The 20,881-nt window shown below is 37.4% G+C and overlaps 1 protein-coding gene across 1 annotated transcript in view; it reads left to right on the top strand.

Moving 5' to 3' along the window:
• LOC128265736 (survival of motor neuron-related-splicing factor 30-like) overlaps positions 1–20,659 on the top strand; it is a 40,343-nt gene extending 19,684 nt beyond the window's left edge. The window contains 5 exon segments of the mRNA XM_053001935.1: positions 19,743–20,161; positions 20,215–20,260; positions 20,263–20,290; positions 20,293–20,349; positions 20,352–20,659. Of these exon segments, the coding sequence (XP_052857895.1) occupies positions 19,743–20,161; positions 20,215–20,260; positions 20,263–20,290; positions 20,293–20,349; positions 20,352–20,491 (690 nt within the window). The 3' untranslated portion in view covers positions 20,492–20,659.
• Positions 20,660–20,881: the final 222 nt, after the last annotated feature.

The raw sequence follows: 20,881 nt of genomic DNA, 5'->3' as shown, positions 1-20,881 counted from the left end.
TCCTGTACGAAATGTACTGGCTCAAAAAACTTAGTAGATCGTGCACCAGTGGCAAGTGCACGGAAGAAACAAACAGCAAATACGACTCAGACGGATTTGTAGAGCCACCTCAATCTACAAAAACAATTCTACCAGACAGAACCACAAACCTGCCAATACCAAAACTTTTGCATTCACCACCAGCAAGAAGCAAAAGATCTCGCTTGCGAATCAGTGAATACTATAGGAAAATTAGAAATGAAAAACAGGCCTTGATCTCAGCCATAGCCGGTCGCGACGTACGTCCTTATGCTGAAGTCACTATTTTTGGGAAACAGATGATAGGGTTGTTGGATACCGGCGCATCCATTAGTTGTATAGGAGGAAACTTCGCCAACGAACTGTCTTGCCGAAATGTATATTTTAAGAAAATGTTCTCAAATGTGCGCACGGCAGATGGTCAGTCACAGACTATAATTGGTAAACTTAATGTAGACGTCACTTATCGAGAGACAACAAAACGCCTAAATTTGTACATCGTTCCGTCACTGGTTCAGTCGTTATATTTAGGCATTGACTTTTGGACTGCATTTGATATGCTACCTTCTGGATTGTCAGTCCGCGAAGGTATTGCTAGCTTAGCAAGTCCGGGTGTAGAAGAAGCTGTTGCTGTGTCGCAACGTAATTTAACAGAGCACCAGCGTACTTTATTGGAAAAAGCTATTCAATCATTTCCATCATTTTCTGAAAAGGGTCTGGGTAAAACAAATTTGTTGCATCACGAAATAGATGTAGGTAGTACAAAGCCCATTAAGCAACGACATTATCCAGTTTCTCCTGCTATCGAAAAACTTATGTATGAGGAAATAGATCGTATGATTGGTCTTGGAGTCATTGAAGAATCCAATAGTTCGTGGTCTTCGCCAGTAGTGATCGTAAGAAAGCCCGGCAAGGTGCGCCTCTGTATAGATTGTCGTAAAGTCAATGAGGTGACACGAAAGGATGCTTATCCTATGCCACTAATAGAGGGTATCTTAAGTCGCCTACCAAAGGCTGAGTACATCACTAGCCTGGACTTAAAAGACGCGTATTGGCAAATACCACTCGACCTTGATTCTAAAGACAAAACCGCCTTTACAGTTCCCGGGAGACCGTTGTATCAATTTAAAGTTATGCCTTTCGGCCTTACGAATGCCCCTTCAACAATGTCAAAGTTAATGGATCGCATAATCCGAGCCTACCTTCGAAATGAGGTATTTATTTATCTGGATGACCTAAAGGTGTTGCGCGAAATTGCAGAAGCATTGGAAAAAGCAGGTCTTACCATAAACGTTCAAAAAAGTCGGTTTTGTGTACCTGAAGTTCATTATTTAGGCCACATTGTCGGTCATGGGACCATAGCCATGGACGTTGTGAAGATTGAAGCCATTAAAGAGTACCCCACACCGCAGTCGTTAAAACAACTCCGTAGGTTTTTAGGTATCAAAACAATATCAAGAACTAAGAGCAAAGCTAATGCAAGCTGAAAAGCAGTTTCCGGAAATCAAAGTCGTAAAAGATTGCATTTATAGAAGAACAGAGCATGCGTCGGCTGAAAGATTAGCGGATGATATGGTGTGGAAACTATGGTTGCCACAAGAACTAATCTCGGTTGCTTTACAAAAAGCTCACGATAGCCCGTTAGCCTCGCATTGTGGCATTAATAAGACACTAGAAAGGATTAGGCGACACTATTTTTGGCCAAATTTAGTTAATGATGTTAAAGATTACGTCAACAATTGTGCAGTGTGCAAAACCACTAAGCATGCCAATTATGTTCTTAGACCTCCTCTGGCTAAAACAGGTGAAACCCAGAGATTGTTTCAGAAACTTTATATTGACTACCTAGGCCCTTATCCTCGATCAAAATCAGGATATGTAGGAATTTTTGTGGTGCTTGATCACTTTACAAAGTTTCCATTTCTAAGGCCAGTCAAAAACTTCACAGCCGAAGCTATTCTAAAATATCTAGAGGAAGACTTATTTCATTGCTTTGGAATACCTGAAGTTATCGTGTCCGACAACGGAGTACAATTTAAATCCAAAATTTTCAATAACTTCCTTAAAAAGTACGGCACACAGCATGCTTACACCGCTGTTCATGCTCCTCAAGGTAACGCGTCAGAGAGGGTTAACCGTAGCATTATTGCTGGAATCAAAGCTTATGTTCATCCGGATCAATCCAATTGGGATGTCAAACTTAGTAGCATATGCTGTTCGCTTAGATCTAGTTGGCATTCAGCTGTTAACAACACACCTTATCGCTTAGCTTTCGGTCAGCATATGATCACAGAAGGTTCTACATATAAACTACTAAGAGAACTGGATCTGTTAGAGGATCGGGCTATTCAAGTCAGTCGAGATGATTCAGTCGATATGTTTAGGGGAGATGCAGTGAAAGCTATGAGGCAACAGCAACGTCGGAAGGAAAATCGTATAATTTGAGAAGCCGAGAAGTGTCATATACTGTTGGCCAGGAGGTGTACAGAAGAAATTTTCAACAAAGCAAGTTTGTGAAAGGTTTTAATGCCAAGCTAGTGCCAACTTTTGTGAAAGCTAGAATAAGAAGGAAGCTAGGTACAACCTATTACGAACTCGAAGACCTCCAAGGAAAATCAATAGGAAAGTACCACGCAAAAGACATAAAGCAGTGATAGATGTTGGCTCTCCAAGCGTGTATCGCACATTGTGTGTTTACACCTCCCAAGTGCGATTTTAGCGGTGGGGACTTGTAGAAGGGCTTGTTCGAGCTCTCTTATAAAATAAAAAGAAAACAAAAAGAAATCCCGAAAAGTAGGCAGTATAGCTTAGGTCTTATAGTCAGAATGCTAGTTTGTACCAAGTGCAGCCCATCATGATCAGGTGGCGCCCTCTAACGCGGGAACCCGAACTTTGTTGTACTGGCAACGCAACAAATGCAATCAGCTGAGTAGAAGACAGTGGGTGTGGTCAATATCAATTTTGACAGAGCTATATTTCCGTTTTGGGGTAACCTGCTAAGCTCACGGCTTTAGCTTATTCTTTTCGATTTCCACCGCCAACGATACAAGTTGTCTGAAATAAATTTTCTCCAACAAGCAGACCGACCTCGTGGTTTGGCTACTTGGTTAGAAAAATAAACCGTGAGTAACCATCAACCAGCAGAAAAAGCAACGAAAACTTATTAGTGCTTTTATTTAATTTTGTTTAAAGAAATCTATTCGAATAACGCAACACGCGTTCAACGGTGGCTGAATACAGTGAACTATCAGAGGCCAATTCGGATGCTGGCTTAGCACCACCATATTCCTCCTGAGACCGCGCCTAACCCTAACCGCACTGGCTTACAACACGGCTCGTGGCCATAACTAATAGCGCTGCCTAAAAGCCGTAGCACGATCAGCAGCTACCCAGCAGCCTAATTCGGCCCAACAGCCAGTACAGCAGAGCAGGTGCAGCAACAGCAGGGCTACCCAGCAGCCCAAATAAGCCCCAATACCCAGTGGAAATAGAGCAGAGCAGGTGCATCAAACCCAGGGCTATCTTCAGCCGTTATACTAAAGCCTAAATAGGCCCAACAAGCTGTCCAATGTAGAGCCGCAGCCGCAGCAGCATCAGCAGTAGCTGTTGCTACTCATCCTAACCCTACCTCAACATAAATCTAATGCACGTTGTTGCAATATTTTTCTCAGTTTTATAAGAAAAAAATCTACCTAGTATGAACATAAATATTCGATAAAAAAATGTAATAATTAAAATTAGAGTTCTTAATTTGCTGTGGTTATGAAATATTAGAGAGAAAAATGATAGGCAAAGAGATCAACGTTGCTGCTGCAACTTGGCGAAATAAATAATATGTGAATGTGCTAGTAAATGTGTAATCCCGCAGTTTAAACGCGCAAATTTTATAAAATTCATATCTAAAATCTTAACGAAAAATAATACACAAAAATTAAAAATAAACAATGTTGCCGAATCAAAACTAAAACATTGTTAGCTAAAAATAAACCCGACGACCATATAACTAAATAAACATGTACAAGAAGTCGCCGCTGCCAAAGATCTTTCGCCGCCGGAGTAAATCGACTGTAAGTTACCTTTATCATACATTGTTTCATTATTTCCTTTATTTAGTTATTTCGTCACTGGTTAAACTGCATAAAATTTACGATGTTTTGTTTTGAATATACATATTTGAGCGTTTACGCTGTATTGCTGACCGTTGCTCGCAAGTTCTAAAGCTTTGTTTTAATAAACGAGGGCCGCTACAAAAGTTCTCTCCAGATTTACACGCGCAGTCACTTATAAATTTAAAAACCTGAAATCTTTACAATGATCGTATACTATTAACCTACATGATATTTTTATATAAATTTATATATATATATAGCCATTATTATTTATATATATTAATCCCGTTCTCTTTAAGCAACTTTGAACTCTTTGCAATTTTCGATAAGAAAAAGAAAAGAATGAAATTAATTAATTAGACAGTTTTTTTTGGGTATGTACATAAAGCGGAAATTTTTGTGAAGCAGTAATTTTCAAATTATTTTGTTTTGGTAATACACCAGAATAAAGAAAAAAAAATAAATAAATGAAATCGAAATGATAGAGAGCTTTTGTTAGAAATAAAATTTACCTACATCTAAAAAATTCTTTATAGTATTGTTTAAAAATTTAAAACCACAAATATGAAAATTTATATGAAAACCATTTATTTTTCTTAAGTCGAAGTAACCTACAAATAAACAAATTTAATAAAAAATAAGATTTTATGAAACAACAACAAAAATATCTCAGCCCATATGAAAGGGATAGCTCGTAATTATAATTTGTAATAAAAGAAATGAATTTTAACTAAGTTTCTCCTTATCCGGGGATCACGGAAGTCGAGTGTCGTTTAAAAAGGTGATTGGTAATCACTCCAAGGGATCCTGACGAGGAAATGTTGGACCACTAGGATCATGGTAGGGTGGGCACTTCGCCTTCTTGGCAAAGTAAAAGGAGTGATGTTTTGGCAAGTGTATCTCTCACGTGTTGTTTTGTTTTCGTATTCTTTCCTTTCTTCAGCCCTTTTCTTTTATTTTTTTTCTCTAGCTTCCCCAATGTACGCAAATGAATAGTACGCGAATTTTAATTTATTTCTACTAGCATACGAGCCTTATAACGTGGCGGTTTTCTTTTCTTCGTTAACCCACCCCATGCCGACCAGACATGTGAAAAGCCGAGGATGTCGCGTACTCCGCAAACACGTTAATTTTTCCACCAGCTCTTTATTAATAGATCGTTATATGCTACAAGTTTATGTTTGGAAAAGGATGGGACAATAAGTTGGTCATAAGTAGATACTCTGTCTGTATCAGACACAACAAATAAATCTAAAAGCGAGTTGAGGGTTTTGGTGAAATGCGTAGTGGACACGAAGTTAGCCAACTTCACCCCCAGCGATTTCATGTCCTCTGCAAGGTGGGACTCCCTTAAAATATCGCTATTAAAATCGCCTGTTATAATGACGTCTGAATAATTTAATTACACGTCAGGAAGGATATTTAAAGATTGTTCATAGTCAACTGGGCAGTTAGATCGGTGTATACACCCAATTAGCATCTTATCAGCATATCTTTGGCATCTAATATCTATAAATAGGTATTCTATTGCCTCCTGGTTGAGTGTTTACATACAAACGTGGAACTTAACTTTTTACTCACATATATTGCAACCTCACCACCATGACTATCTCGATCAGAGCGATGCAAATTATAGCCATCACATTCAACTTAAACATCACATAAATTAGGAACAAACCAGGTTTTAGACACACATATAACATCGACACTCGAATTGATAAAGAAGTATCTAAATTCTTCAATTATTCGTGTGAGGCTTTGGGCATTTATATGACACACATTAAGACCAGCACTCTTCCTTCCGAGAACCCTTAACATCGCATGGCTATTTGATCGATTTGGATTTATGTTTATGTTATTGCTGTCACCCATTTTAAATTATTTAATTGAAATATTAGCTGCGCTTGCAGTCTACAAATGTTTATGACATTAAGACACACCATACCAAGAAACAAAATAAAATTAATGCGACTGATTCTAATCCTAAATATATATAATAAAAATTGAAAATGGAATTTAAATATAAGCGCCTTTTAGGTGCGAAATGAATTATCATTTAAAGTCCCAGAACTAGCAGCTTCCAGAGCAGCTAATTCATCGTGGGTTCAATTCTCCATTTGAGCCAGTTCGCCCAGGCTTTGCACGCAAATTGCCTCCCCTCCCTCTCTCTCCTTTACGAAGATATCTCCACGGCGAGAGAAAACAGCTGTTAGGCATCGCCCGCTTGAAGATTTCGTATTTCCGTTTGGTCAGCTGTTCGTTTATATATAAGTTAAAAGATTGATTATGATTTTTATATAAAAAAATCTAACTTTTCTTTATTGAGTTGGATTAAGAACTAACTTACTTAGATTAAACAATTGTTTTTATAGCTACGCGTCGCTCCATCGCTGCCGCCGTCTCTGCCGCTGTTGATGTTTCTGCTGACGTTCTTTCATATTATTGGTTGCTGCTCTTGGTCGCCGTCGCCGTTGGCCAAACTTAATTGTAATTGGCCAGTGCATTTTAATTATAGTTTTTGTTGTATGCACTAAGTTGAGTTCGATCAACTTTGGAAAGCTAAGTTCGTTAGAACTTTATTGAGAGCATTGCTTTGCTGTTAGTTGTGCAATTAATGCTCTCTTCTACGGTTTGGGAAATTCTATAATTGAGGGCATTGCTTTGCTGTTTGTTGTGCAATCAATGCTTACTCATTTCCCTCCTTAAACGCGACTGTCCTCGGTCGCAACGTAGTAGAGTACAGGTCCGGAGTGCGTGGGCTTTTCTTGCGTTTCTGGCACGGAAACTGGTGTCCTTTCCGTTGACCTACGTCTTCGTAGGAGTTCCGTGATTGATCCTATTATAAGAAGTAGTAGGATGATGGCGGATCCGTAGCTAACGGAAGATTCTATGGTTGCCTTGCTTCTTAATTTTTCCAGCGCTTTTGTGTTGTTAATGTTGAGTTCCTTGACCATTTGTAGTGAGAGAACTTCCTCTAACTTAGTCTTTTCGCCCAATAGTTGGAATAACGGAGGTTCTGGTTCGACTACGTTGATTTCCTTTGACTTGAAGATGGTTTCACCAATTGTTACCGTCGAATTACGATATTGTATTATGAAAGAGCCTTGCAGTTGTAGAAGTTTTTCATCTAGTGAGACTGGTCCATTGAAGTTGTTTAGCAGGGTGGTGCCTGGTAGTATTTCTTCGAAATCCGGTATATGTTGATTGTTGATCATCTTACATTCTGGTTCTCGAAGGTTTAATAGAGCGTTTACGCAAGTATCATTGCTTAAATCTAACAAATTTTCTGAATTACAACTTGTCTTATCATTATAGGATTCACAAGGTTTAATTATTGCCAATAATTGTCTCTTACATTCTAAAAAATGTTCATATTTTATATCATTGATTATTTGGGCTTTTTTTTATTGCTTTAATTTTTAAAGTTCTACAATTATCTGATTCAATGGTTGGTAAGCTAATAATGTAAATAAGGTCGTTGCCATTTGTGGCTAACTTGATTCGAGCAAATTCCAATAATTCTTCTATGTTAAAAAATAAGTTATTTTCTTTTTTAAAAATTTCTTCCACTATTTTGGTTTCTGTGTTTGTAAGTACAAATGAATTTATTGTATTAGATTTGGCCCATGTAATTGCGTATATTATGTTAATTATTTCTTCTTTTATTAATTGAATTTTATACTTTAAAATATTTGCTTTCTGATTTATGATTTCTTCCGAGCTCTGGGTAATTTTCAACATTGCATTAGTAGCGTTAGTAAGTTGGTTTATTTTTTGATTAATTAATCTGTTAATTACTACTTGTCTATTGTTGTTTTCTAGCTGCTCATTTATCTTGTCTTCTAAGATCTGATAGTCGTGAATTGTTCTGTGAATTGGAATAGTCGAGGACTGTAGTTATTCCCAAGCATGTTGGTAAAAATAATCTGAAAAATTATGTTCTTATATTATTTTTATGTATGATTTTTCCGGTTTGTGTTTTAATGGTGGTCGTTCTATTTTCCGCTACTTTCTCGGTTTTGTATCTCGGTGTAAGTTTAGTTCCTAATCTTTTATCTATTTTTACATGTACAGTTTCGCCTGGCTTAAAAAGTTTTGGTAATATTTTTCCTTGATTATGGTATTCGAGGTCGGCTGTTTGTTTATTTTTAATTTTCTTTTTTATTTCTTCTCGTTTCTTTTCTATGTCTTCTGTTGAACTAGAGATTGTGCTTCTGAAAAATATGTCTATGGGTCTTTCTTTTGTTACAGAATGTATCGATTTATTATATTCTTGAACTGCTTTAAAGATTAAATCTTCAAATGATATGCTCCCGTTGTCTTTTTTGAGACACCGCATGATTTCAGATAGGGTTGAATGAGACCTTTCTATTTGTCCGTTACTTGTCGATGCGTACGGTGCGGTGGTGTGTAATGATATTTTGAGTTCATCTTCTAACATAAACTTTATTGCTGCTGAGCCAAATGATCGTTCGTTGTCCATTATTATCCATTTCGGCATACCGAAAGCAATTAACATTTCCCTCAACGGATTTTTAATATCTTCAGATGCTCTTGACTCTAAAATTTTTACTTGAACATATTTTGAAAACTTGTCAATTCCCGTTAAGACTCTATGTTTTTCGGTAATATAAATATCTATGTGAACTATTTCTCCTGGGTAATTAGGAATAGGGGTCGGTTGGATTTCTCCTTTTGGGGGGTGTCTATCGTATTTTGATTCTTTACAAGTTTGACAGGCTTGAACTATTGCTTGGATTTTCTTGGTAAGTTGTGGAAAGAAATAATTCTTCAAAATTTGTAATTTGTTCTCTTTTGCATCTCTATGGGCTCGTTTATGTTCGAGGATAATTATTTCGTTTTGTTGGGACTCCGAAGTTACGTCGTCTATTTCGTTTTGAGTAAACCTTACCTTGTATGATTTAAAATAGGTAGGGTAAATGTTTTGAATTTTTCCCATTACCTCTTCGGATGTAATGATTCCGTTTATAAGCTTCGGATCAAGTTTACTAGTTAAGATTGCAATAAGTTTTTCTTCCGTGTAAGATTTTTGTTTAATTATGTGTCTGTGGTATGTTGGGTATGGCATTTCGAAGCTATAGGATTCTGTATCGGCAGTCAGTAATAATAATTGGTTTTTAAATACGTTAATTGGAGCTTCTACTGAAAATATGAGGTTGTGTGACGAGCTTTCGTCGCTATTGGCTGATGCTGAGGAGCTGATTGAGTTAATTTCTGCGGGGGCCCGGGACAACGCGTCCGCTACCACATTAGCTACTCCGGGCTTGTACCTGATCTCGTGGTTATACTCGCCAATGAGGTCTCTCCAGCGTTTAAGCTTAGCGTTATGGTTATTTACGCTATTCGAAAAACTCAAGGGTTGGTGATCCGTGTATATTACCACTTTTGAATACCCGTAAAGATAATGTCTTAAACTTTGGAGCGCCCAAACGATCGCGAGCATCTCTCTTTCGTTAGTTGCGTAGTTCTCTTCAGTCTTTGACAGGGTGCGTGAAATGAACGTTATTGGCCTATGATTTTGTTCCAATACTGCGCCTATTGCGTAACTTGAAGCGTCAGTAGTCAATTGAAATTCTTTTCCGAAATCTGGATAGGCAAGGGTAACCTCCCTGGAGACGAAAGTATTTTTAAGTTTCTCGAATGCTGTAATCGCATCTTTGCTCAAGTTGATAGCAGTTCTGCTTGACTTGGTCTTAGATATCCGGCCTTCTTCGCCTCTTAGAAGAATGGTTAGGGGTTTTGCTATTTTGGCGTAATCTTTTATGAACCGCCTATAATAACCTGTCATGCCCAAAAAGGAACGGAGATCTTTTAATGTTTTTGGGACTGGAAATTTTGTAATCGCTTTTATTTTATCTATGTTGGTTTTTACTCCATTTTCTGATATTGTGTACCCCAAGAAGTCTACTTCGTTTTTAAAAAAATGGCATTTCTCTATTTGAACCCTCATATTTGCGTTTTGTAGCGTTGAAAATACTCTTTCCAAGTTTTTGCCGTGCTCCACTTCGTTTTTGCTAAAGACTATAATATCATCAACGTATACATAGCAGATTTTCCCTATGTATTCTCTCAATATGTCGTCTAACGCTCTTTGAAAAATGGAAGGGGAATTTTTCAAACCGAATGGGAGTCTCGTAAATTCATATTTTCCGCCATTTACCGCGAATGCTGTTTTTTCTATGTCTGTATCTTTTAGTGGTATTTGATGAAAACCGCTCTTGAGATCTAATACCGAAAAATATTTGTTGTCCCCGAGCTGCGCAATAATTTCTCCAATTTCGGGTATGGGATACTGATCTGAGATAGTAACTTCATTAAGTTTCCTATAATCAATTACTAATCTGTACTTTTTTTCTTCGGACTGGCCGGACTTTTTCGGAACTACCCAGACTGGTGCATTATATGGTGATCTTGAAGGTCTTATAATACCATCTCTTAGCATCTCAGTTATTTGTTTTTCTACCTCTTGTTTGAGTGATATTGGGTATGGGTAATGTTTTCCGTAAACTGGAGAACTGAAGTTCTGATCTCACCTACTACTTTAGTTGTGTATGCTAACTTTGAATCGGGATCTGCGAAGAGAATTTTGTGGCTTTGTACGAGGAGTTTTATTATTGATTTTTGTGACTCGGTCATATGGCTGACTTGCGGTCCAATTGTATTTACTGCTTGTGTCGCTAGTTGATGAATTTTAATTTTGCGTTTATTTCCGAGAATTAATATATCATTTTTTACATCTATTATTGCTCCTAGTCTTTTCATTGTGTCATTGCCCAAGATACCATGAAAGGTTTTCAGGGTGTCTAGTAAAAAGAATTTCATGGGTGTATCCGAAATATTAGCGAGCTTAAGTATTGCGTGTTGTGTTATTTTATTGTTACCACCGACTGAACTAACTGAAAAAGTGTTCTCATTTGGCTTTGGATTTGGTACTAATTGATTTTGAATATAATTTTGATTAGAGCCCGTGTCGATTAAGAATTTTAGAATTTTTCCGTTCCCCGTGGTTACTTTAAAGTAAGGTAGTGAGGAACGATTTATTCTAAAAAATAAACTTCTGACATATCTATGTATTCTTGTTGTTCGTTATCGCTTTGCCATACATATTCCTCCTGAAGTTCGTTAACGTTATTTTCTTCTGCCAACTGATAATACTCTTGTTCTGAACTTGATGAAGCTTCATCTGAATTTTGCTGCGCGTTACCTTCCTGTCTCTGGTTGAATATGGAACTGTCTTGGCATCTTATTATTATTTGGGGCATTAGCGGTGCTGAGAGGTCTTTTCCCTGCATAATCATTATTTGCTGGTTTGTTCATATAATTTATATGACGTGATCGAACTGACTGATCTACGTCCATAGGTACCGGTTTCGGTTGTAGTCGTGGCGGAGGTTTTGGTATGTTATAGGACGCTACTACACCGGATTGGTTTGTATAAGGTTGACTATAAGATTTGAATTGGTTAGTTTGAGTAATTAGGGGTTTTCCGGATTGGTTTGGGTTATGGTAGAGATGCGGATGGAAATTTTGTTTGACGGCTACCATCCGATATGGTTGTTGAGGTTTAGGTGGTAGCATGGGTGCCCTCCCTAAATACGGAGTTTTTGGTGTCTGGTTATTCCTAGCATTTTGATTCTCTAGCAGACTGCATAAATGTAGAGCGTGTCCTAAGTCATGTGGTTCTTTAATGGCCAGCAATTGTGCCAGGTTTCCATTAAGTCCTCTGACAAAAGTGTCTAAGGCTTTTTCCCTATACATGGCTGTCAGAGATTGTATAGTTTCTTGTGAGGCATCTAAGCTGCCAATTTGGTTCAGAATTAGTGATAATTGTTGATAGACTGCCTGATAATATTCATCTATAGTATTGTTACCTTGGTTAAGAGCATATAGTTGATATTCTAAGGTCTTTAAGTCGCGCTTGTCGGCGAAATGCGCTGTTAGGCATTTTGAAATAGCTGTCCAATCTAAGGGGGTATTATATGATTCTAATAGTGCGTCCGCTTGACCAGTAATTTTGTTACGGATTGCTAAAAGAATTCCATAATATTTTGGTGAACCAATTCTGTTTTCATAGATTTTTAACACCCTCTCGACACTTTTCCTCCATGATGAATATTCACTTTTGTTTCCTGAAAAGTCTCTAAGTGTCCGAACAATGTCTGGTAATTTATCTAACTCACTAAGATTGTGCGTTAATTCTCTTTTAATTGTTTGGTCTGTATATTTGGAAAAATCTTTATTTGGATTAAGTATTTCCTTTACTAGTTTACTGAGATTTGTCTCTAAGATTGTTTTTATTTTTTCCTCAATGTCCCTCTCGGTCATGATTCGTGTGTTTATTTGTGTGGAACTGGCTGATGAGGGTCCGGTAAGATTCGCGAGTCTGTCTGCCAAATCTTGTTCGGTCATTTTGGGTATGGATATATGAGCAGCGAAAAGTTTAATTTAATTTTTTAATTTTAGTTATTCAGAATTCGGAAGTTGTCTTCTAAGAATTAGGGTGTGCGATTTTTTATTACCTTTGTAATTATTGTGTGGGAATTTTTATTTTCCCTATATTTTGGATTTTTTTCTTTTTAACTCACTAAAATATGTCTTCTACACTTTATATTTGGGTAAAACTTTTTCTTCTTTGAATATTTTTCGATTAAATATTTTTTATGTTTTTGTTAATAAATTGCTTAAAACTATTCTTACAGTAGTAACATATCTCGGCGTGCTCTCGTGATGACAGGCTCGGCAGATTCCGTTTTATCCCACTCTGCAACGATCTCTCCTGAGTGTGAGTTTACTAAGGGGCCTTCTCTGTACCTTAATTCACGTTCCCTTCGAACGGATACTAAAGGGATCACGGCGATAAAATTTGGCCTGATTATTCCACCGGGTACAAGTCCTGTTTTTTTTTTTCAGGAGTGACAATTTGCGGCGTTTTTTAAACGGCACTTTTGCACTTCCGAATCTCGGTATTTTTGGTTTTTTACTTCTCACTGATTAGGCGGAGGTTTGAAACGAAACGTCAGAATTTTTTACTTTCTGAACTTCGCGAGACGCGGAACTTGTTATCCTTTCGCGGTTTTAATCAGGTCCCTGCTCGGGCGCCAGTTAAAAGATTGATTATGATTTTTATATAAAAAATCTAACTTTTCTTTATTGAGTTGGATTAAGAACTAACTTACTTAGATTAAACAATTGTTTTTATAGCTACGCGTCGCTCCATCGCTGCCGCCGTCTCTGCCGCTGTTGATGTTTCTGCTGACGTTCTTTCATATTATTGGTTGCTGCTCTTGGTCGCCGTCGCCGTTGGCCAAACTTAATTGTAATTGGCCAGTGCATTTTAATTATAGTTTTTGTTGTATGCACTAAGTTGAGTTCGATCAACTTTGGAAATTGGCTATTCTGCATTCCCACGATCGCTGACAAAAAGGTGCAAGCTAAGTTCGTTAGAACTTTATTGAGAGCATTGCTTTGCTGTTAGTTGTGCAATTAATGCTCTCTTCTACGGTTTGGGAAATTCTATTATTGAGGGCATTGCTTTGCTGTTTGTTGTGCAATCAATGCTTACTCATTTCCTCTGTCTGAGAAATTGTATTATTTTGGGTGTTAACTTATATAAACGCTGGCGAGTCTAGGCCGATGAGGTTTAAGCTCATTTGCGTTACATTATCTCTTCGGTATGCCCCGATCACACGCAGCAGTGTCGCTTTATCGTGCACGTGTTCCATTTTAATAATTATAATTGGATACACTACTGTATGGGCCGATTTTCGCGATCGCATTCGAAAAATAGAACGTACTTTAGGCGGCGGGGTCAGTTTGAGAGAGAAGCACAGTGCGTGGAAAAGTGCTTTCACATTGCAAGCAGTTGCCATAAAATTGGTCACTGGGTTTGGCAGAATTTCGTTCGGTGCTGTCTACTGTCCTGGACATCATCATTCTTGGTCAGCTCATGAATATCTGCCCCTTCTGCTAAAAGTGTTCCTATTCCTCCACCATCTTAGTCGGCTTTGAAGCCAGAAACTGCTACCTTGGCCAGAAAAGGACATGCACTCCGCGCGTCTGGATGTGGACAAGGCATACCATCGACATTGCAAGGTGGAAGGCTGCTGTGTCAGAACTAAAAGTCCTCCGTTTGGCCAAATCTGAATATCGGTGCCATCACGGGTTTTGCGCTGTGGAAAGCGGCTTCAGAGATTCTCACTTAAACGTAACGATGGCACTTGGGCTCATAGTGATTCCGAGATTGCTGAAGTATTTGCAGATGATTTGGAAACCCGCTTCACTCCATGTGATTTTGCATCAAGCCAAGAAGTCCAAACAACGATCTCTAGATTAGGACTCTCTTTTGGCCCTCCTGTTGATGTGCGTCCAGAAGACGAGGGTGAGATTCGTGATCATCTTAGAGGACTAGTTTCCACTAAGGCACCTGGCCTGGATGCGATTGACAGAAGGGTAGCAAATGCTCTGCATAGCTCAGTCATTACGCAGCTCTGCCAACTCTTTAATGCCACCTTACCCTTGGCCATTTTCCAGCCCCTAAAAACATGTTCTAGTCACAATGGAACCAAAAAAGGAAAAGACCCGTGCTTCCTAGTTTCCACTTTTTCCAAGATTTTTGAGCGGATCATGCTTGCTAGGCGCTTAGCTATAGCTGCGTTTGACGCAGCACTTCCAGACCACATGTTTGGCTTTCATAGTCGCCATTGCACTATGGGGCCAACGACCACATTTTTTGGCCAAAACCCATTTTGCAAAAGTCGTTAAATATATATTTTTTTTAATCGCGATAAATAGAATGAATCCTAATCTTAAATGTTGCGAGCACAAAATTTTAACAGAGCGCATTACTGTTAAGCTATCAGCTGTCAAAGTCAGCTGCTTGTGCAACTTGAAGCGAGCGCTGTTAAGTCGTAAATTTTTCTTCCAAATTTAACACTAAAAAAGAAGCAAAAAAACCAATTCAAGTGCAATTTGTTGGCATGCAGTTTAACAATAGTGGTTTGTAATATGTGATTTGTAGTTATCGATTGTGACGTCCCTGTTATTTTGTGTAAGTTATAACCCTCAAAAATATAAAAGCTTGTAGTGAGTTGTTATTTTTAAATAGAGCTACAAAGTGATTCAAGCACTTTCAAACTCTAAAACTTGTTACATGTTGTAGATTATTCAATTACTTTTCTATTCTGTTAGTATAAAAGTGCACTTTTGCGCACTTTTCTGAAATTAAACTATTTAGGTTCTAACCTCAAATTTGCAAACTCCAAGTTTTTTAACATATGGAAAGCAGAGGCGACAAAGAGTGCAAAGGAGATTGCTTCCTTCGAATATTTGAAAGCGTTAATAAGTTGTCCTTGTTCCAAGCAAGATGAGGCAATTTTGTTAAAAAAAAAGTCAAAGCCTTTGCTGCAATGTAACACAGAAGAGGGCAAAGTGCAAAAGAAACTCAAATCTTTTCAGCCAAAGGCATTCTTCTTGGCTAAGGAAACGAAGTGACAGAAGCAGCATCCCTGCAGGCGGGCAATGCTAGATAACTAATTCGAACTGCAAGTGCAGCTTTATTAAAACGAAATTAAAGATTTCTTTATTTCAAAGTTTTTTAAACTTTTTTCAATACAATTTCTGCGTTTGCTCTGAAAATAACTTCTCCCAAAAGAAAAAAACCTGTTATATCCTAACAAAAAGGTAAGACCACGCCCATTTTTTTCCAACCGAGTATTTTGCAAAAGATTATCTTCTGAATAAAAAAAACAAAATTTTTTGTTTAGTATTTAGCAAAAAAAAAAAAAAACTAAAAAAAGGGCGTAACCTCGCCCATTTTTTTTATAAAACCTTGCTTTTCGTATCATAGACTAAATTTAAAAAACAAAACCCGTGAAAATTGCTTCGTTTTTAAGTTATTAATTAATGTCACAAAAAGTAGTCGTTTGCCCCATAGTGCGTTGTGCTGTTGAGCAATTGCACAGAGTAGTAAATCATGTACTGGGTGCTCTGGAAGATCGCAAATACTGCTCAGCCTTCGACAGGCCTTTCACAGGGTTTGTCACGAAAGTCTCTTTTACAAACTAATGACACTTTTGCCTGAGAGATTATGGAAGCTAATCGTGTCATTCTTTTAAAAAAAGGATGTTTGCTGTCGCTAACCGTGGACCGTGCTGGGGTCCCGTACACCGAGAAAAAAAAACCGTTCTCAACAGTCTCGATTTCAGTATTTTCGTGCTCAATAGTGAGCCAAGAACGGATTTACTGAAATCAAGAAGACATTTTCTTAGATCAAGACTGCTTTTTTATTAATGCTCGCATACTCGTTTGTATGTATGTACGCCTGTTGTGCGAGCATTTGCAAGACGTAAAAGAATAAGGATCAAAGGAAACAAAAAACCCATACATACATGGACTGCAGCAGCGTGACTTGCAGTAAATTGATATTTTAAAACTCGTGGTAAATCATTCGTTTTACTAAAGCACGTGTTAATAGTAAATTTAAACATTCGAAACACATTTATTTTGTTCACAAATAAATTAATACAATCACACTTGCTTAAATTAAATGAAAATTATTATATAAAATATTTTTTCTACATCTATGTAAATAATAATAGTTATATACGTAGTTTTCATTTTATAAAATATTAATTACTTACCGTGCAAGTATCGCTGGGCCTCCAACAAATCAAACGAGACCAATAAGTCGAACAACCGGTCATCTATTGTTTCCGTCTCCATGCTTTCCACTTTTCAACACTCAATCAATCAAAGACAAAACTACACCGTTCCGCGGCCGAAAATTTTAAAGGGAAATGACGAGACCCAATTTTTATCTCTTTCAATTTATTTTACGTTTTAGAGTAATTTCTTTTCGAGTTTAAGATCTTTTATTCTCGAGTTCAAGATCTTTTCTTCTCGAACAAAAAGAACAATTTCTCCTCGATTTCAAGAACGATTCTTCTCTTTTTCGTTCTCAAATTTTCTCGGTGTAAGGAAGCGTCTTTGAAGCGTCGGATCTTCAAAACCCAGTTGCACGCGGTACACTCCTGTACACCTATGCAGATGACACTGCATTTCTTGCAGTTGGTAGTACCTCATAGTCTGCCTCCCGACGTGTCCAGACATTTTTAAATTAATTCGAGTGTTGGGTTTCTCGGTGGAACATTGCACTGAACCCCAAATTTGCTCTCCGCCCTGGTCGTTCGCTTAGCCTCTACCTCGTTGTTGGAAAGGACAAATTGACCGCGAGTGTGGCTCAGCTAGATAATAAATAACTTGCTTGGTCACGGTCATCTCTTAAATGGGTACAAACGTGCATAACAAAGGCGCTCAGGAGGACACTGGGGGTGAAATGGCACCATTGTGAAATCGAAAATCGTGTGTTGTTTCAGGACACAGAAGTGCCGACGGTTAAGGAGACAATTTGTAAGTTTTCAAATCGATACAGAGATCGCTTGCAGGATCACACGAACCGTCTGGCTAGACGCCTTGCTACACCCAGCGGACCGGTGGGTTATTAGCTGTGATAGACAAAGGCGCTTCTTTTAACAACACAAGAGTGCTGACAAGCTTTTACCTGTCCTGCACTTTTAAGCATACACGAAAACAAGGACTATCCTTGTGGGGCGTGTAAAATAAATTATTGACAAAAAAGAAAAAAATTCCACTGGAGCATTAGCATTTAGTTAATGCTACTCCGACATGTGAATAAAACGAACAGATGATCTGGGTTTGTTTACTTTTATAATAATAGTAGTTAATCATGTCCTGACCATCTATGCAGAAGACACTGTAGCTACACTTATATACATTATCCAATCGATTCAAAGTAAACTCCAAGAGCTGACACGAATCCAAAACTTTAAAAAATTACTGATTAAACAAAAGTCATTGTAAATGGCTCCCCTAAAAGTAAGCTTTTTGAAAGAAAATGGCGTTTCCCAGTAGAAATTTGTGCTTCTATATTTCTTAAATAACCATGATATTGATAACAAGCTCCTTTCGGAAACCCACCACAAAATGTACTTCACTTGAAATTTTCGTTTCTGACAGAAACATTTATGTTCTGGTGGTTCTAGAGGGTCTTTGGTTTCTCAAAAATACAATTTTGGAACGACGGGCTTTAAGTTAAACCTAAGGCAGCCAATAAGCTACGGTTTATTAAAAAAACTGGTTCCATGCTACGATTTTATGCTGCCAAAGATGACATAAAAAAGTTCATTAAGGTCCTATTTGTATTAGTTAATATTGCAAATTGTATGTTGAACAATTGCACTATATTTTCCCTTGTATATATTTCTAAAGTGAAGCTATGAATGATATTATCGCGATAGTATCAATGTTTAGTTCGCAAAATATCAAAACTATCAATTGTTATACTATCGGTGTTTTTGTAGTTTTATTTGTGTGTGCTGTGAAACGCCAGAAAGATATTTTTAGAGAAGCATCTAATCAGATTTTTTGTTTTATTAAGAGCTCCAAGAGCAGATTTTGAGTCTGCGTCGGCTTTGGCAGCGTTTGCTGTATTGGTACCGCTGTGTTTGCTTCTAATCCACTAAGCAAACGAACAGTAATTTCTGTATCCAGGTTCGATGTCGGTTGCTGCATTATTCCTGCAGTGCTTTGGTGAAGAATGACCCGTTGTTGTAACTTATCGCCTGAACATAAAATTTCTCGGGGTCGTGGTGTATGGTATACACGGAAAGTTTTGTCGGGTGACTGGGTTTCGAGCAGCAATTTTTTGTTGTCTTAGACAAGTGTTTAACTCTAGATAGGGCAGCCTTTATAGTTGACAGAGTGGTTTTTATATTTTTTGACAGAATGGTCCTCCTTATTTACAGGGCAGGTGTCAGTTGGATGTGCATCACCAGTGGTAATGCAGAATGCGTGCAGAGTTCAATTAGATATCCATGTGTCCATATCCCTGGCAATTCGTACAGTGATTCTACGGTGCAGTAGATATTGCAGCTTGTAGATTTGATGAACGTAATTTGTATACCCGTTACTCGTAGAGTAAAAGTATTTGTTGAAAAGTATGTAACAAGTAGAATTAAGCTTTTTCGAACACGACACTCTTAAGTATATATATTCTTGATCAGATTCAATAGCCCAGTCGATATAGTCGTTTCTGTCCGTATGAACGTCGAGATCTCGAGAATAATAAAAGCTAGAGATTTGGGATTTGATATGCAGCGCAGGTTTGTTTCTAAACGTCACTGAATAGTATGAAAAACTGAGTTCGATTTTAAACTGTTAGTGTCGTGCTCTGCCGCTGCATAAGATAGGGTCGTTGTACCGGGGGGTGCGGTCCAGATTGTTGGTAAGGTTATACGGGTCGAGAAACGGGTCTTGGACACTACACGGCTCATTGAATTCCCTCATATAGAGAAGAAGGCGTTGTTACTAATTGACAAGATCCGAAGTTGTCTTGTTCTTGTTGCCAAGTTTTGCTCATTAAAAAAAAAGTTTTTGGGTCTTACACGTTGTTGTTTTGGTTTTTTTTTATTACAATTCACTATTTACATTTCTTTATAATTTTACAGAAAAGTGTTTGTATAATCTGATTTGTACAAAATATTATATTAAAAACATTTGTTCTTTTCTAATTTATAGGTCGAAGCGGCTCTTCAAACAGATCCAGAAAATGATGAACTATTAAAACTCAGATGTGACCTTCAAGAAGTTATTACCCTTACTCGAGATCTGATACAAACCCAATTAGAAGAAAAGCATAAATCTTCATATGTGGAACCGTCTTCAACTATAAAAGCGTCATCCAACTATTTTGACGACATTGAAGCTGCACTTTTAGAGGCCGAAAAATTAGTCTCTGCTGCCAAAACTTGGAGGATTGGAGACAAGTGTCAAGCTAAATGGAAGGAGGATCGTCAGTACTACGACGCAACTATTGAAGACGTTACAAGTAAAGGGGAAGTCAAAGTAATTTTTGATGCCTATCAAAATCGATCCACTACACATGTCCACGAGCTAAGAGAACGAACTACACGCAACGAAGTGTTTCCTTCAAACAAGTATTCATTTAAAAACAATATCAGTTAAAGTTAGTAACACATTTTTCTTACAGGCGTCACAGGCCCAATCAAAAAGAATATTTAAAAAAACCAAAGCAAAAAAAAAACAGCAGCGTTTTAAAAATTTGGAAGAGAACGAGAATCAGAAAAAAATAAATGGCTTAATTTTTCCACTAAAACTCAGAAAAAACTGGACTGAAAGCGAAAAGTATATTTGCCTCTCCGGATAATGTAAGCGGCAGAGTTGGAGTCGGCACATGTGGAACAGCAGGAAAAGGCATGACTGATTTTACTATAAGCGAGAAATATAGAAAGGTCTTTAAGCTGTGAAATCTATATGTTTAAAAGCGCTACAAAATAAAAGATTCCAAATACAATGTAAAAAATTAAAAATAAAAACCGACCCCAAAGTGCTGGTTGTCATAAACTTAAAAATATGGTTTAATAATACGGTTTTTAATATATAATATATTTAAATTATTCGCTTTTTAGGAGTTATATGAATTTCATCGGGAAAAAAAGGTTTTTTTAAAATATTTTTTTCATAAAAATTTATCAAACTTTTTATTTTTTAAAAGATTAAAATTTATACAAGAAAAGAAGCTAGCTTAGACAAGTTTATATATCCTCAATTACTCGATCCTTCCTATGGCAGCTACATAATATCGCTTTCCGATTTAAATATAATTAAAAGCGTGAGTCTGAACTATCAAATTATAA

The sequence above is a fragment of the Drosophila gunungcola genome, unplaced genomic scaffold (assembly GCF_025200985.1).
Source record: "Drosophila gunungcola strain Sukarami unplaced genomic scaffold, Dgunungcola_SK_2 000149F, whole genome shotgun sequence".
Classification (NCBI taxonomy): domain Eukaryota; kingdom Metazoa; phylum Arthropoda; class Insecta; order Diptera; family Drosophilidae; genus Drosophila; species Drosophila gunungcola.
This window is presented reverse-complemented; position numbering and strand designations above follow the sequence as displayed.